The following is a 19494-nucleotide window of genomic DNA, read 5'->3' on the forward strand; positions in this document are numbered from 1 at the left end:
AAATTAGCATATTGTGATAAATTTTTTATTTCCTGTAATGTACTGATAAACATTAGACTTTCATATATTTTAGATTCATTACACAGGTACGTCAGAGCAAGGCATACCTGAGGCGTTGTAGCAGGAAGTTCCGTGTAATACAGCAGATCAGTGATGCATCAGAATCTCCACACTGAAAAAAAGCAATAGGGTGGTTGTTGAATCTGCATAGAATTACTTCATATATCCAGCATGACTAATTTAAATTTCACATCTAAACATATTTTTGTCTTTTAATTTTCACATATTCTTTAAGAATATTCATTCTTTTAGAACAAATCATGTTGAAAAGAAACAAGTTAGTCGTGTTTTATCCTCAAGCTCCGCCCCCTGGAAAGGAAAAATCGGCTGCACTGTCCGCCATTTTTGTCTCTCGCTTTGGAAAATCTACTACCATCTGGAGTTTTACACTTGAAGGTAAATAAGATTTTAAAGCTAACACACCAGTGAGAACGAGTGTAGACCCTTTATATATGTGGACTTTTACTGGGGTGTTGTTATTTTACAGGTATGTGGGCTGTTTATCGAAAACCATGAGAGGCTAATGTTAGGCTCCAGTTAGCTAATGGTAACCGAAATTATGCGATAAGCAAATTAGTAATTAACATATATAATGTGAGTTAATATTGTTTGTATATTCTTTCATTCTAAATTAACAGACTATTACAAACTTGCATCGGTGTCTGTAGTAAGTGGTGGTACCTGCAGTGTCTTAACCATTAAACAAGCTAATGTAGGGCCGGGATATGACTAGTTTGTTGAAACATGTCTGCTGCCAATGTGACTGCTCACACACGGTAACATTACCAGCACATAGCCACAGCCGCTATAAACATGCTGAAAGGTCCGCCATTTTTTGTCGCTGCTTCGTTTACGTTTGGTGCTGAGCTTTACTTTGTCGAGGTAAACTGAAAACTACATGTTTGAGAGGAAACGAAGAGAACATCCATTATATGGGGAAGTTTTTCTCATGAATTCCTGTTGAGCAACATAATGGAAAAAACAAGTCATTCCTTAAGTTAACTAACGATAATGCTAGCTTAAGCTGCAGGACAATATTGTGTGCATTAGCTTTTTTTCAGTGTGTGCCCAGTCACATTGGCTTGTTTTTTCTCAGTGAATACAGACTAACAAACTTGTGTCCATTTAGTTAACTGGTTGTACCTACAATGTTTTAGTTAAACAGTTAAATAAGCTAGTTTGCCATGGGGTGGGCTCTGTGTGTGTGTTGGGGGGGGGGGGGGGGGGGGGTGAAGATTTGCATATGTTATCTCACATTCTGTAAGGTAAATTTTCTGGAAAGGTCAAATTAACTAATTTAACTAAGTATTAATGAAAGACCTTGATGTGTATATGACAATAATAGATGTAGTTTCTGGGTCATTTGGCAGAACTGCAAAATGGCCAGAAGGAGGCAACTGCTGTGGTTGCAAACAGGCTTTGGGTGGTATGGAAGTAAGGGCAACTATGGAACTGCTCAGCAACATGGGACCCATAGCTAATAAATAGTAATATAACTTTGTGTGGATGTAACCTTGTGAGATTTGAGATTTTGACAGGACTTTTATGTGACAACTTCTCTTTTTAGATAGATGCAGAGTTTAAGCGCATTACCACCATGCCACTGCAGTCCAGATTACTCTCGCAGATAGATGTGCTATCTGACAAACTCATAAAGGTCTTCAAAAGGCGAGGAGGACAAATAGGAAGAAGACTGCAGAACATTCTGGAGCCCACGGCCCAGGTAAGAAAAAAATTAATTTGTGTATACACTTTAGGGAAAATAATAATTTTAACAAAATGCTGCTTGTCACTCTATGCCAGGAGTATGTTGAAAATCACCTGGGATTTTCACAATTTACCATGGGTGCGTTTTTTTTCTTTTTCTTTTACCTGCATTTTTCTATGTGTGGAGTTGATAGTTGAACACCTCTCTGTGCTCTGACAGTATTCTGCTTCTTTGCATGGAGATTTCACTTCATTACCTTTTTAAGCATTCTGAGGACTCAAATCACATGCTGTAATGAATCCATTTTTGTTCACCTAATGTGTTAATGTTAACATTTTTTGGAATAGTGACACAGATTAAAATAAGATTTGGTATAATGTTCTTTGACCAGTGTTCTGTTTAATTAAATTTTGGAATTCTGCATTTTCTAGGCCACAGATGAAGCCATTATCCAACGATCTAATAAGGAAACAACCATGGGAATTTACATCATAAAGTCAAGAGATGCCAATGGCAGCCCTGAGGACATCGGGATAGTCCTTGAAGGCCAGAGAGTCTGGCAGGATTTGGATAACTATACCCTAGCAGCTGCAATGCTGTTTGGACTAATGTACACTTTGAACCTCACCTACCCACTGGAAAAGTATACCTTCGAGGTATTATAGAAACTGGTTATGGAGCTCAAAAGGAACAGCCTTTCAAAGAAGGCCCAGGTTTTCAGGACCAGACTGTACGATTGAACAGTTTTCCAGTTATGATGTGGGAACAACATGTTTACCTCTTCGAATATGTACCATCCTTTCTTTTAAGCCAGCACTGGTAAAGTTGCAGGACATAGTGAAACTTATTTTTCTGGCACTTTTCAACTTGGGGCCTTTATTACTGCAGTTTTCACTTTTCAAGCCATGACTCTTTTAAAAAAAAATTCAAACTTTGAATGTCCATTTTTCTCAATGGAAATGGTGCCTTGCACCAATTTCACCAATTTGCAATTTTTTTCCCAAGGTGCACCACTACAAACAGATTGCATTGTCTAGTATTAGTTATTGTGATGTTTAGTGATAGAAGCAAGCCAATACTAATCAGTTTAGGTCTCTTGGTTGTGTGCCTGTGGGTTATAATGTTATTTTAAGTCTCTTCTTTGTGTCATTTTAATAATTACACCCCTGTTGCCATATTACCTCATGGCTCTTACATTTATAAAACTATTTTTTACATAAGCGCGATGTCATAAGGCCCCACAATGTTGAATTCAGGTTACAGCAGATAACTTTGAGGAATGTTGTGGAATGTTTTTCAAGAGATGCATTGTACAAATATGACTCATGTATATTTTGGAAGCCTGAATTGAAAGTCCATTGTTACAACTGTGTAGTATTTTCAAAAATACAGGTCATTGTTCAAAAATGTTTTGCTTATTTCTTTGATTGAGAGAAAGTGTACAGTACATACAGTAAGATCAGCCTTAATTTAGTTTTATTTATTGAACACTCAATTATATATTATATTATATATTATATATTAGAAATTTGTTATAAAATAAAATAAGCTTACCATAAAATAATCTTGTCAATATAACACATAGTAGTCCAATACAATTAACACAAAAAGTTCATGTCTGATAAACAGGTGGTTTCTATAAATATTTGACCGGAATGAAAAACATAACAACAACATAAAAAAAGTCATGTTCGTGTTACCAGAAAAATGTGTGCAGGTATAACATAAAAAACTAAGGTTAACCAAACATAACTTAATTTCGTGCAACCGCTTACAATAATTTTTTTATGTTTATCCCACTGATTATTTTTTTCAGTGCAGTTAAAGCACAAAGGGCTGTATAGAGACAGATTTATCACAGTAGTTAGTTTACCTGCCTTCTGCTTTGAATTCTGTTTTAAAGAAACACAGTTGAAAAATAAAGTAAAGGCTGTTCCTTCAAACCATCGCTTTAGCCGATAACTCAGCTAAAGGGATAGGTTTGTAAGACCAGCCTTTACTTTGAATCAGTGCAGTAATTTAAGCTTCTTACTGTGGAGATTAACGTGGTAAAAGGTACATGTCTGTGCCTCTTACAATTATCGGCTTGCAATTTTATCTGTGAACGGAGGGGTTAATGAAGACAGAGTTTTATCACATGGATTTATAATTTATAACCTGGTGTAGCTGCTAAAATGATGACTCAATATGTTCTTTTGCCTGAACTGTCTGTCTGTCTGTCTTGAGTGGTTGCAGGGCTCTGAGACAGAACCTGCCACTGTGTGCGTGGATGAAGTTTTTATGTGTAATGGTTTACTCTCTCACTACCACTCACTTACCCTTTTCTCTCCACTATCACAGTAGTGTGATTCCCAAAATATGGCTCAATAAACAAACAAAGACTCTAAAGTCAGAACAGAAAGATAGAGCAGGATCATTAAAGATTAATGATTGTGTTTTATGATGTGTAGTAAACTATCCTCTTTTTCTCGATCCTGGTGTGTGTGTGTGTATGAGTGTGAGTGTGTGTGTTTGTGTACCTTAGACAAAGGTCAAACTAGGAAAAGTTGCATTTCCTGTGAAAATGCAGTGTGAATGCCGTGTAATGGAATGTGCTAAAAAACAGATGAAGAAGCAGAAATATCTGCTGAAAAGAGGTGTAGAAGCTGAAGTGTTTGCTGAAGACAGCTTTATTTGAAAGGGTACACTGAAGAGTAAAACTGTATTATAGATAGCAGATAGTTGGTTTCGTAAACCAACAACACCAACTGTCTCCTATCTATAATCCAGTTTTGAGATCCTTCCCAGACGCCTTAATGCCCACTCACATCCTGGGCCATCTGACCTCAGGAAATCACATGATAGGGTGGGGCTAGGTTTCACAGTGAGCTCACCCAAAACCTTGGCTGATTGCGACCTACACCCATTTTCACACCTTGGCTCATGTGATTAGGTAGAGGATCATTAAGGGGTCTATTGTCCCTCTCAGTGGGTTACTCCCACAGAGCTTAAATCTGGGACTCTCCACCGTTTGATCCTTAGAACTGAAGAAGCTTCTCAGATGAGAGGTGAAACGTCTTCAAGCAACTTAAAGAAGTCCAGACGCTTTTCTTTCCAAGCTCCCTTAGACTGTTGGATCTGTATGTGTTGTGATTCAATATTGTGAAATGCCTTGCAAAACAAAGTAAGGTACACTTATTTCATCTTCTTTAAATAATAATGAAAGTACACGGTAAAAACGCTTCAGAAAGTCCTTCCTACTGTTCTCTACATATCTGGATGATGACTCTTGTCCCGAATTCTTTGATGTTGGGCTGAGAACAAACAACCAATACTCAGAGCAGGTCCAGTCAACAACAGTTATTTATTAAGCACATGTGGGCGATCCACACGAGACCACCCAAAGCGCAGTCCGGTAGATCTCAAAGAGGAAGCACTTTGATACACAGTTTTATATGTCAGGGTTCATGCGTAAGCAGATAACATAACATGCATCAGTTACAATTAGTGACAACTAGATACGATTCCTTTTTTGGTGATCTTCTACAAGTACTTAGAAATGTATTTTCCTAACACTCTTCATTCTGTCTCAGGTGAACTCACCTGTCAGCCACAATAGCCCAAACACTCTTTGTATTTTCCCTTCATGCAGCTGTATTTAAAGTGTTCATATTATTCATTAATGCACTCTGCACTTCTCTCTTATATCAGTCTGACCTAGGGATGGGTACCGGTATCCGGTGCCATGATGGCACCGGTTCTGACATAAACGGTAGTAAACAGACCGAAAAGCAGCGCACATTTCGGTGCTTTATTTCGGTGCTTTATTTCGGTGCTTTTTTTTCCTGAGCTGTGATACAATCATTTTACGTTTCCGAGGATAGTAGACGGGTCCAGGTACGTACGTTCTTTTAGAGCAGAGCAACAGATTAAAAATGCCCAAGGCTAAGCGGTCAAAAGTCTAACTGTATTTCACAGCAAAAGATGCAAACTCAGCAGCCTGCAACAAGTACTTTAAGGTGATACTGTGCAAAGGAGCTAACACCTCGAATCCGATGAAACACCTGGCGACGCATAGCGTTTTTTTTTTAAAAGCCGAGAAATGCACCGTATTTGATGGCAGCAGCAGCCGTTCTTCTCTGCGTGAGTAGCTTAATGTTATTCGTGTGTAATTTACGTTTAGTAGGCTAACCACGTTATTACATTAATGCATGTAAGGTGAACTAGCAAACATCATCATAGCTACATGCGGCTGTCTTCTTGTTTGATGGCAGATGCTCCCTTCAACCTGGCCAAAAAGGCTAAAATGACCAAAGAAAAAGTGGAAAACAGTTAAACATGAGAGGCTTTTGGACAAAGTTTGTTTTTTCCATTGTTTAAGCACTGCTTCCAGCCAAGAATGATACCATATATGCCCCATAGCTGCAGAAAAGGCTAACATTGTTATCTTTTTACAAAAAAAACAGCTGAACATGAGAGGTTTTTGGACCAATTTTGTGTTCTCCATTCTTTAAGCACCGGTTTGAGCACCGTTTAAGCACCGGCACCGTTTCAAAAGTACCGGTTTGGCACCGGTATCGGATAAAACCTAAATGATACCCATCCCTAGTCTGACCCTTATTGTTCTTACCAACTTAATTTTTACATTTGTTTTTTTTATTAACTGTTTATTGTAGACTGAACTGTTTTTACTCTTCATCATGCTGCTGTAACACAAACATTTCCTTTGTGGGATCAATAAAGTATCTATCCATCCATCTGCAGTGACTGTCGTTGTTCATGGGCTTTAGTGAGATAAATGTATTAGATCAGGGTCTTAGCATAATTTATACTTTTTGAGTTTGCCAAAGTAAGAATTTACCAGTTGTAATGTGAAAATTGAATGTGAAGATAACTATATTATTACTATTACAACAATTACCTACCAGGACATTCTCCGTCATAGATGCAGTGCTGAGCAGGTCTGGTCTTGCCTGAAACCGAGCAAAAAACAACACACACAAAAAAATCGAACCCACCAAGGAACCCCAGTCAAAAAACAGCATAGCTTTGAAGGTTCAAGGCACAACGTTTATGTATTTGGGCTGATACATGAGTTACAAAACCAAAAAGCAACAACTAAGACCAGACTATGACAGTGAATATAACTATGATTATAACTATGACCAAAACTGTGAGCTGTCACAGTCCTGGGTCGGTGACCCAGTGTTTTGGTTTTTGTAATGTTATTGTTCTTTGTTTTTATTTTTGGTTTGATTTTGTTTCTGTTTTGCATTTCTAGTTCTTAGGTTTTGTTCATTGTACGCAATGATCCCTGTGTTCTGTGTTTCCTGTTTTACTTTGAAGGTCCATGTCTTCCTTACTGTCTTGTCATGTTTAATTGGGTTCAGCTGTGTCTCCTGTGTCTGCCATTTTCTTGTTACCTTGTGTTTATATTTAGATTGCGGTTATCTCTGTTCTTCTTCGGAGCATCTGCATGTCATTCTGCATATCATGCCTGTTTGTCATTCCCAGTGTTTCGTCTGCCACCCTCCCGTTTTTCAGATTTTGTTCATTGTGTTATCATATCTAGCTTCACCCAGTTTAGGTTTAGTTGACTTCTCTTGGTTTTGCCATGCTTTTGTTTCTCTGGTGTTTCATCAGCCAAAATAAAGGTTTGTTTTCTGTCTAATTATTTAATTAGTTTTCTGTTTAATGCATCCATGTCTGCATTTGGGTTCAGGTCCAAGTCACAAAGTTTATAGGAAAGCAGTTCTGGAGGTTGTTGAAATCTCCCAATTCTTTGAATCTTTGGGCTGAAGGAAGGACAATACTCGGTGTATAAATGCTCAATCAACAATCATTTATTTCCATACAATTCAACATTTAAGAGCATTAGAACGTCTAGACGGGAGAGCTGCTTGCTGAGGGTTCGCAACAGGTCTCAAAATGGCGGCAGATCTCACAGCCTTTTATAACTCCTAGCGGCCCCCATCTAGTCGTAAAAGCCTAAACATTCACATTCTTTCTCTCTTACGGCGCCTAAGTTATGACCTCGGCTCCTTGCTCCTCTGTAAGGTGGGGGTATGGAATGTGGTCTATCTCTTCTGCCCTAGACACAAAGTCTCCGCTTACAACCTTCTTTTTATGATTCAACAATAAAGCATGTCAAGAAAACAGTGTAAGACACTCACAGCCGATCAAGCATACAGAGTGATGCATACTTATCTAATGAACTACAAAATGATTATGTTCTTTTAACCCAAGAGTATAATGAGAACTAAACTACATACACAGCACACCATCTAAACTAAAGGATAATATATGTCCTACAGCTGTTATCATAATTCAACTACTTTGATTACATATATAAGGTAACATATGATAACAGAATAATATCACAAGGTCGACCTGGAGTTCACCAGCACAAAAGTCCATAATCTGTGTTCAAGGGGTTGACCTGGAGTTTGCCCAACCAGGCATCCAATATTCCTTGGTTCAGGAGGTCAACCCCGAGACCCACAACATAACCGGAGCCGGTGTAGGCTTGAGTGAGAAAACTCAGTAGGCTGGTCGCCGGCAGTGACATTGGTGTGTGTGAAGACCCTCCGTGCAGGCCTGGACTTGGTTTGGCAGGCACGCTAGACGTGGCCATGCAGGACCAGACAAGGCAGGACCACCCGACTGCTGGAGCGAGTCCTTGGACCATCCAATAAGGACAGAAGACAGCTGAAGTGATCCTTCAGATCCAGCAGGAAACGACGGCTGGAGCATATCTCCAGAACCTCCACTGGAAACACGAGGAGGCTGTATGAGCTCAGCTCATTTCACAACTGACGCAAGTAGTTGCTGGCTGGGTCGTCCTAAACCCCCAGCTGAGGCAGAGCCAGGAGATGCAGAGACCTCAGGATGAACTGAAGGCTGAGCTGCAGGCTTTGATAATGGCTGAGTGGACATGGAGTAAGTGGTAGAGTCAAAGCCTGAACAGGTGGCTGAGATGGAAGCTGAGCTGAAGCCTAAGAAAAAAGAGTCGCTTGAGGCATAATTCCACGCTCTGAGAAGGCAGGTGAAAAACAGTCCTTAGTGCCCAGAGCTTTTAAACAAGTGTCCATGAAGTGAACAGTCTTAATGATCCAGATCCAGCAGTTTTTGAGTTTTCAGAGTCTGAGTCAACAGTCTTAGACTTTTCAAAACCAGAGTTCATTGTCTCAGACTTAATATGAGTTAAGATGGCTATATGAAAGACATTTACATTGTTGCCCATGAAAACATTTTCTAGAGGTACATTAGTGGTTTCAAGTTCAGTATCACATACAGTGTATAAAAGGTTAAAATAACTCTTGCTGTAAATAAGAGTTATAAAAGGGGGAATACATGAGCACTGTGTCTGCAGGCAGATCGTAATCTCTCTGCCCGCCTCCACTGCCCAAAAGTGGTGAAAACCTCTTCCTTAACAGATACAGTAGCCCACTTCTGTCAGCAAAACACGATAGGTTGTCAGGAGGATTAATTGTGTTTACTCTGCAGTCTGTTTGATATCTGTAGTTTTGTGTCCTTTTGGACTCATTCTGACCATAAAACTGTCCAAGGAACCCAATCAAACATGATGGAAGATGGGAACACCGCTCAGGAAGTTACGGAGTAATACTAGAAAGTTATGTAACACAAGTGTCGGTGATTGAAAAAGAACAAAGTGCAGATTGACAACTGATTGGGGAAAAGCATTGACAAACATATTACATTGATAACTGAGATAATATTGACATTTGTAGAGTTGAGAAAATACTTATCAGTTTAAATTTAAAATGGATCAAATAAAAAACAAGGAATGAAAAAATACACAACAGCAGTAGGAGGCGTCACAGACTGACTAAAGAGGAGGGTCAGATATGCCCCGGGTTGTTGCTCCCCCCCCTGTCTGTCATTTTGTGTGTCTCTGCGTTTTGTGCTTTAAGGCACTACACCCCTGGGTTCACGCCGCTTTGCTTGTTTGCTTTTGCTATGTCATCTTGCTGTATAGTACTGTTTTTGCTGTTCATATGGACCTGTTTAATAAACACTATTTTATGTATTTTCCTCTTTTTGAGTGATTTCATTGTAATTGGATCCGAAAAGCTGGGCCTCCACAGCTTTGGTGGGATAAGGTTATCATATTTGTGCCAATCAAAGCAGCCCAGAGGGATTGATCTAATGTGGTGGCAGAGGCTGTATCAAGACTAACGTGGTTTATTAGACAGTCTCTATATTGGTTAGAATGAAGATTATTTTTGAGCACGTGGATGTAATTGTCCGGTGTATTGCCTTGACCGTGTGAATAGGAAGTAAAGCACATCTTTAACATCCTTTGAGCTGCATAGTGGACTCTATGTAGTTATATTTTATTCACTGAAGACTGGGATTAATCAGTTGAAAGGCTTTTAAGCATTTGTGAGACCAGAAGTTTTGGTCTAAGCTGACTGATTTTACAATAGGAAGGGATATTGATTCACCTTTTTTTTTTTAATGTTTTTGTATATTTTAGACAATAATTTAGGTGTTTTAAGAGTAAGAAATTTGTACCACGCGTAATTGTGTTTGTAATTCAACTTGATTAAGCTTAGTCCTTTTTTTATTATAGATTTAATTTGTTGCTATTCTGAAAAATGTTTCTTGTTGATCCCATATTGTATAACTAGTCTGTATAAATAGTCAGAATAAAGGCTGTTTGTTCTAATATATGTTCCAAATATTTAATTTGTTTACAACTCCAATCTGGGAAGTTAATCATATTATCTTTTTGTAATATGTCAGCGTTGTTCCAGATAGGTGTACGTTTGCATGGGATTAATGAACACCCCGTAATTTTTAGAAACTCCCACCATGCTGTCAGAGAAGAGCTGATGTTGATGCTTTTAAAGCATTCTTGTCGTTTGATGTTTGAGCTGATAAATGGTAGGTCTGAAATCTCTAGATTATTGCATAGTGCCTGTTCTACATTTAGCCAGGGCTCATCCAGCAGGGTGTGTTTTAACCATCCTGAGATGGATTGTAGTTTGTTGGCTAAGAGGTGTTGTTGAAAGTTGGGCACATCTAGTCCTCCTTTATCCTTGGTCTTTTGTAGCATTTTTAAGCTGATACGCAGGGATTTATCTTTCTGAAGGAATTTAGAAATATACGATTCCAGATGATAAAGAAACTATTTTATCTCTCATCACAGCATTCCCTTTTTCCAAGAAAACAGATGTTGATGTTCCATGAAAGTCATTATGGCCGAAATATGAATAAATACATGAATATAAATATTCATCTTTGAGCAGCGATGTTTTAAATGTGTTTTACTCTGTGTCGTCTTCTTCTTATCTATTTGCGCTAAAGATACAGAAGCATGATCGCTGACAGCTATAGCGTGAATCTCAGTGTCTGAAATGTCACTCATCAGTGAGCTGCTGACTAGGAAATATTCGAGACGAGAGTAGGAGTGATGAACATGTGAGAAGAATGTATATTCCTTATGGTTGGGATGAAGGGAGCACCATGCATCACAAAGCCCATAGTCACTCATATACTGTTTATATATATTTGTGGACTGCCAACTGAACTGAGTTCCTGCTGCCTTGAGCCTACAGGGCTCTAGACTAACTTTTTGCCATGGGCGTGCCGGTACTTCTAACTTTAAAAAGTTAGGCGTACTGGCACAAAAGTTAGGCGCACACAAGTTTTATAATAATTTATATAATATAATGTGTTTTTCTGGATACACTGTGCTTTTTCAGCATTCAAAGATTGATGACACCGTGTCAGAGCACTGGCTATGAATTTCAGAAGGATCAGGCCTTAACTTAACAGAAAAGATAGCAATAGTTCTTTTCCTATTACAGCTACATCCACTTCTGTCGGGCCTAGGCTGCTCATAGGGCTGGGTATCATCACTGATTTCTATAATCCATTCGATTCTGGTTTTCAAAGTCCTGATTCGATTCAACTTAGCCTCAGACAGTCAGAAATATTATAATTCTGATCATTTATCAGTACTGACTTCATCAGAATTGTGAACATCACAGCAGATGCCTTTGTGTGAAAGTAACTGAGAATAAAACACAGAAAAACATGAAGGAGATTTTCCTGGTCTGGCTTTTTATAGCAGATAACCTTAAAAATATTCTACAATGTTCTGCATATAAAGTTTAAATTTCTTCAGTATTGAACAACAGAAAAAAACAGGCTATCTTGTCCGAGGTCATTTAAGTGAAAAAAGAAAAGAAAAAGACAGCAGCCACAGCGCTGTAAACAACGGTAGACTGGTGGGTAATAAGCGAATGAATAATACAGAAAACAGAGATTGGAGACGGGAAACTGTTCTTGAAGTACAGAGAGAGAGAGAGAGAGAGCTAGCTGTGCACGAAGTGTGATTTTAATAGTCGTGGAAGCAAAACAGCAAAATTCATGATGCAACCCGTTCTCACTCCCAAAGCGTAACATTTTACGCTAGGTGACAAATCGTCACCATATTACGTTTTCGGCTACCCACCACGTTCCTAAATGACGACCTCGGAAAAAGAGGAAATATGAGAACCGTCTGGACTGAACCTACACATGTTCGCTCTTTTTCTTCAAATCGCTTAGAAACACGCTATTTAACATCATTAAAGTCCTGGTTAAGGTCAGGAATAAGGTTATGGTCAGGGCTAGGGATAAGGTTAGGTTTAGGGCTGGAATACAGGTCTGGAACGTCTACTACCGCGGGAGCGTCATTGCACTGGATTCCAGCCATAACCCGCCGCGTACCATAAGAACGCCGAAGGTCTCCTTTCGCTTTCCTCAGGAACGCCGCGGGACGTGACAAAACGTCCACATGTTACGCCTCGGGAGTGAGAACGCTCTGCATGATGACATTGATCAAATGTGAAGCGCAGTTTGCTGCTTCTTTTGCTGCTGGCTCGGTGAATTTTGGTTGGAGAGAGACAAAACCTGCAGCTCAGAATCAGCGCAAAAAGACGTAAACACAGCGCGGACCGGACGCATCAGGATCACTAAGCTCCGACAGCGTGTCCGTCTGCGGGCCGTCGGGTGAGAAAGCCGAGAAAGACAAAGCTGATTCTGATGCGTCCGCTCTGTGTTTACGTCTTTGTGTGGAGTCCGTGTACCTGCTCTCGTTTGCTGTTTGGTTGTTGTTGAAATGGTTTTGTGAGCTTTAATCTGAGAATCTGGCGTTTCTGGCAAAACACAGTTATATTTAAAAGTCGATTCAGGATTTAATGAATTGATATCGCTTTATACTCACCTCCCACTTCCACCTGCACTTTCAACTGGACCACGGCCAATCAGAGAGGTCCCGCCCCTGACTATCTCTGATTGGTTTAGTCCACGATAGGGGCATAATGTGTGTCTGTTGTTGACCACAGGGAAGGTTGCAGATTTTTTTTTTTTTTTTTTTTTTTTTTGCTACCCGAACAGTTGGTCGCACAGGTGCAACCAAATATTTTTTTTTAGTCGCACCACTGAAAGATTTGGTCGCATTTGACTGCTGATTTATTGTGGATGATGTGGTGAAGCGACAGAAGCGAGGCTGCCATATCGCGCCATTGGCCCCTCTGGCCAACACCAGTAGGCGGTAGGGTAAAGTGTCTTGCCCAAGGACACAACGACCAGGACAGAGAGCCCGGGGATCGAACCAGCGACCTTCCGGTTACAGATAAGCTTCCCAACCCCCTGAGCCACGGTCGCCCCGTTTGACAGATTTTTGAGCGCCGTGTACCACATAAAATTGTTTCGAGCTCAGTAAACACAATCAGAATTCATACATAAGGCACATGGGATTATAAGGGGCACTGTCGATTTTCAGAAAAATCAAAGGATTTATTTTAAGTGTGCCGTATATTCCAAAAAACACGGAAATAACGATGACCCACTAGCATGCGCTACCAAAAATAGTGCTTTGTTGTGTACCTGATGGACGAAAGCTAAACCAGTTCCACACCACTGAAGTTGCAGCATTTTTACAAACCAATTCTTTTTTTTCTTTTTTTTCTTTTTTAAGTGACATCAGAAACAGCAGCATGCGACATCACATGATGGCGGAGCTTCAGTTCATCCTTTGTCATCTTTTTTTTTTTTTTTTTTTTTTTTTTAATAGGACAGGGGGAAAGAATGAAAGAAAGAGGGGGAGAGAAAGAAAGAAAACCAAAGGGGAGAAGAGACGGTGAGAAGGGGGGGAAGAGAGAAAAAAAAAAAAAAACAACAAAAAAAAACTCCTGGGTCACCTGTATGGAGAAAAAAAAAAAAAAACAAACAGAGGAGACAGCAAACAACAAAGAGCAACATAATAATAGAAAAAAAAGCACCATCACAATAAACTAGCTAGTCATAGATATCAATAGTTACTAAATAATAAACGATATTGTTCAGCACGCAAGATAGACAGCGCACAGTGTGCTTTGAGGCAGCAGCCAAGAAAGCTGTAGTCCGCGTCTGTGAATACCCATGCGTACACCTGTGTGCATACCTGTGTGGATCAGCATGCTTGCATTCCAAAGGTTTCTCCATGTAATGATCTGCTAGGGAGTGTGGGGAGCCACAGCCCTGTCCTTTATGGTATCAAGCAGGTATGGAGGAGATCAAAACTCCAGACATCCAGAGGCCCCCAGAACACAAGAGACCAAGGAAGACCCACAGAGGGGCAGCTGCAACACTGTCCCAGTAAGAGCTAAGGAGAGTCCCAGATGAGGGCTCATTCAGCAGCCGCGGAGCAGAAGCCAGGGGGAGTTGCAGTGATGCGCCCGTGGTTCATCATCCAATTCTGGTTCATCTGTTTTATTCTACGATCCGCTTTCGCCCTTCTCATTCTCCGTCGCCAGCACGCTTTTTAAGCCATGTGCGTATGAAAACAAAGGCACTGCTCATGCGCATTTTACCCGTATTCTATCGCGATATTTCATTTTCTTATCGTTGCCCGACATTATACCGGTATTACCGTGAACGGTATGATATGGCCCAGCCCTATTTGTGGGCGAAACATTTCGTCACTCATCCAAGTGAGTTCTTCAGTCTCAGCTGACTGCAGATTTCCCCAATCCTATAAACAGCACATTTGCATGATGACTGAAACCAGCCCACTGAAGAAACAGAAACCAAGCACACCCTTGTTTTTCTTGTGACATTACCAATAGGTTTGATGTGTCACATGGCCCTATTCCTATTGAAAAAACAAAAGTTGTATCCAAGATGGCCGACTTCTAAATGGCCACCATGGTCACCACCCATCTTGAGGAGTATATACTTACATATACTCACATATACTAATGTGCCACAAACAGGACTTTAATATCACCAACCATTCCCATGTTATTACGGTGTATCCATATAAATGGCCCACCCTGTACAATGCATCACAATGATGTGTGGTGCATCGGCTTTTACTAGCGCACCAAAACCAGACTTTCTTCTCAGCATGACTGGAGCGCCGTCCATACAAACTGTAGAAACCATATCCCATGAAAGATTGTTGTCTCTGAAGAAGTCATCCACAAGCTTCTTCACATCGGCTGCCTTAGTTGTTGTTGTAAGAGGCTTACAAAATAAAAAATCTTCTTTTATCATGTCATCTTTCACATAGCGCACAAAAACAGTAAACTGGCTTAGATTAGCAGCGTCTGTGCTCTCATCGAGTTGAAGGCTGAATTTTGCCGGGCTTGAAATCAGATCTGTGACTACTTGAGCCAAAATGTCTTTACTCATGTCTTCTATTCTGTCGCTGACGGTGTCATTTGAAAGAGGAATTTGGGATAATTTACCTTTGGCCACTGCTCCGAGTATCAGATTCGCCATCTTTAATGCAGCTGGTTTCACGAGTGTTTCATCAATCATGTGTCGCTTGCCCTGCTTTGTGATCAGGATAGCAACTTTGTACGATGCTGTGTGGATCGGTTTGTTAGCGGGTGCAAATCCAAGAGCAGGCAGAGTGGGCCTTTCATTGAATCTGGCTCTCTTCACCTTGAATTCAGCAAGTATTGTTTTCTTCTATTCCCCGTCTCCATGCAGCTTCAAGAAGTGATCTTTAAGTTTTGCCGGTGCGAGACTAGAGTTGCTCAACTTGGCGTTGCAAATCATGCAGACGCTCACTCCCATCACGTTCCGTGATACATGTGAATCCATATTGTACATATTTGTCTGACCACTTTCTTCTTTTGCCCGACATAGTTAGTATGGATTAAAATATTAACAAAAAAAATCACACGAAATACTACCATGAAAGTCACATGTTGACCACTCAGCGTGCTAAATTCCTCGCAGCACTGATTGGTAAAGCAGTGTAGCATGATCATCTGCAGCCAATGATGGCCAAATGGGGCCACAATAATTTGGGTGTGTCCGGACCTCCGCGGCAGAGGCTCTGCTGAACCCCTGAGTCGGTCTCAGGGGTTCGGCAGAACCCAGGTTAAGAACCATGGGGTTAGACACATGAACAGGTTGGTGGTGTACCTGGGGCTTCTGTTTAAAACTATACTTCCTTCTCACCGTCACCCAGCTTCCCTCTTTCCCCAGCTACTTGGGGTCTGACAGCTAGCATGGCCTACGCTACCTTCAGATGCACCAGCTACAGGGGCCTGGCTAGCTACAGGTGTATTAAGTAAAATCAACTAAATTGATATGCAGATAAGCTATTCAAAAACACCACTGTGTTGAAACAGGAACAGGAATTTATACTCTACCGCAGAGAGAGTGAACACCAAGTGACAGCACCACCCGAACCCGAATTCACATGAGGAGAAAAAACTTTGAGGAGTTAAACAGTATTCTGGAAAAACAAATGGAAGTCAAGCTTAAATACCTCAGAAAAAAAACTATAGCCCCAAAGCTAAATAAAATATTAGCATGGAAACTACGCAAACAATTAACAGAACAGTTAGAAAAATTAAAAATCCACTTACTAAGTCCTATTGCTACAAACCTGAAGATATAGAAGAATCATATATAATACATTGTATTACAAAGAGCTTTATACTGAACCCCAAATAATGGATTCATTACTAGTGAAAGGATTCCTGGAATCCCTAGATTTGCCTTCTATAGGAGAGGAACAAAATTCAATTCAATTCAATTCAATTCAATTTTATCTATATAGCGCCAAATCACAACAACAGTCGCCTCAATGTGCTTTATATTGTACAGTAGATCGTACAATAATAGATACAGAGAAAAACCCAACAATCATACAACCCCTTATGAGCAAGCACTTTGGCGACAGTGGGAATGAAAAATCCCCTTTTAACAGGAAGAAACCTCCAGCTGAACCAGGCTCAGGGAGGGGCGGGGCCATCTCCTGTGACCGGTTGGGGTGAAAGAATGAAAACAGGATAAAGACATGCTGTGGAAGAGAGACAGAGATTAATAGCAGGTATGATTCGATGCAGAGAGGTCTATTAACACATAGTGAGTGAGAAAGGTGACTGGAAAGGAAAAACTCAATGTACCAAGGGAATTCCACGGCAGCCTACATCTATTGAAGCATAACTAAGGGAGGATTCAGGGTCACCTGGTCCAGCCCTAACTATATGCTTTAGCAAAAAGTAAAGTATTAAGCCTAATCTTAAAAGTAGAGATAGTGTCTGTCTCCCGAATCCAACGTGGAAACCGGTTCCAAAGTAGAGGGCCCTGAAAACTGAAGGCTCTGCCTCCCATTCTACTTTTACATACTCTAGGAAGAACAAGTAGGCCTGCAGTGCAAGAGCGAAGTGCTCTAATAGGGTGATATGGTGCTGCAAGGTCATTAAGATAAGATGGAGCCTGATTATTTAAGACCTTGTATGTGAGGAGCAGGATTTTGAATTCAATTCTGGATTTAACAGGAAGCCAATGAAGGGAAGCCAAAACAGGAGAAATCTGTTCTCTCTTTATATTCCCTGTCAGGACTCTTGCTGCAGCTTTTTGGATTAGCTGAAGGCTTTTCAGGGAGTTTTTTGGACATCCTGATAATAATGAATTACAGTAGTCCAGCCTGGAAGTAATAAATGCATGAACTAGTTTTTCAGCGTCACTCTGAGACAGGATATTTCTAATTTTAGAGATGTTGCGCAAATGGAAGAAAGCAGTCTCACATATTTGTTTAATATGTGCATTGAAGGACATGTCCTGGTCAAAAATGACTCCAAGGTTCCTCACAGCATTACTGGAGGCCAAGGTAATGCCATCCAGAGTAAGAATCTGCTTAGATACCATATTTCTAAGATTTTCAGGGCCGAGTACAATAAGCTCAGTTTTATCTGAATTAAGAAGCAGAAAGTTAGCGGCCATCCAGGTGTTTATGTCTTTAAGACATTCCTGCAGTTTAACTCATTGGTGTGTGTTATCTGGCTTCATGGACAGATAGAGCTGGGTGTCATCTGCATAGCAGTGTAAATGTATGCTATGTCTTCTAATGATACTGCCTAAGGGAAGCATGTATAATGGAAACAGAATTGGTCCTAGCACTGAACCCTGTGGAACTCCATAATTAACCTTATTGTGTGAAGAGGACTCTCCATTTACATGCACAAATTGGAGTCTATTAGATAGATATGATACAAACCACTGCAGCGCAGTACCTGTAATACCTACAGCATGTTCTAATCGCTCTAATAGGATATTATGGTCGACAGTATCGAATGCTGCACTAAGGTCTAGCAGGACAAGCACAGAGATGAGTCCACTGTCAGAGGCCATAAGAAGATCATTTGTAACATTCACTAAAGCTGTTTCTGTGCTGTGATGAGCTCTGAAACCTGACTGAAACTCTTCAAATAAACCATTCCTCTGCAGATGATCTGTTAGCTGTTTGACAACTACTCTTTCAAGGATTTTTGAAATGAAAGGAAGGTTGGAGATTGGCCTATAATTAGCTAAGGCAACTGGGTCTAGGGATGGCTTTTGAACAAAACAATACAGTAACTCAAGCGGTTACTAAATCAGAACTTGATAAAGCTGTATCTAAGCTGACAACAAACAAAGTGCCAGGAGGAGATGGATTTCCTGTAAAATGGTTTAAGCAGTATAGGGACGTTTTGTCACCAAAGCTATTAAAATTCTAATTTTCATTTGATTTTAGTTTTAATTCTATCTTGAAGGGAGCCTAGACACCAATATTCTGGAAACAAGCTATCATCATCTATGATTCTAAAGGAGGGAAAGGAGAAATCAGAGTGCAGCTCATATCTCAGTCTTAAATATAGAGATTACAGAATATATACTTCAATCATTTCAAAAATACGGGAAAATATTATTCCTGACCTGATCGACCATGACCAAAGAGGTTTAATAAAATACAGACAAACACAGGACCATGTAAGAAGAGCACTATACCAAATATATACCATGAGTCAAAATCAATTTAAATCAGTTGTTTTGAGTTTGGATGCAGAGAAAACCTTTGATATGGTGCAGTGGGAATTTCTTTATTTAGTACTAAAACTATTTGGATTCAAAGAGCAGATCATAGGCTGTTTGAAAATAATGTCAAGTTGTCAAACTGCCAAGATTCAAGTTTTTTTGTTTTTTTTGGCGCCTGTCCCGTTTGGTTCTTTTGCCATCAGAATTATTGTCTGAAGGCCAAGAAAGATGCCCAGCGGATTTACTATACCAAGCCTCGCCATATTGGTCCATTTGATTGACCTTTGTTTTTATTGTTTATTAATTGTATTTTATTTTCAGTTGTTACACACGGGATAAACTTGACTGGTGGAAAGGAAAGGGAGAAAGAAAGACAGGGAGGGAAATAAAAATGGCGGGGAAGAGGAAGGGTGATAAAGGACACAAAA

At 40.1% G+C, this 19494-nt stretch overlaps 1 protein-coding gene across 1 annotated transcript; it reads left to right on the forward strand.

Annotated features, from left to right (window-relative positions):
- Window positions 1–217: 217 nt before the first annotated feature.
- On the forward strand, window positions 218–3121 carry LOC146672974 (uncharacterized). The gene is made up of 3 exons (XM_085401658.1): window positions 218–456; window positions 1632–1783; window positions 2200–3121. The coding sequence occupies exons 1-3, from the start codon at window positions 321–323 to the stop codon at window positions 2431–2433; spliced, it is 522 nt and encodes a 173-aa protein (XP_085257784.1). The 5' UTR covers window positions 218–320; the 3' UTR covers window positions 2434–3121.
- The last annotated feature ends 16373 nt before the right edge of the window (window positions 3122–19494 follow it).

Source organism: Rhamphochromis longiceps, linkage group LG3 (genome assembly GCF_057381845.1).
Source record: "Rhamphochromis longiceps isolate RC_006_pf linkage group LG3, R_longiceps_female_GT1.1, whole genome shotgun sequence".
Lineage (NCBI taxonomy): Eukaryota > Metazoa > Chordata > Actinopteri > Cichliformes > Cichlidae > Rhamphochromis > Rhamphochromis longiceps.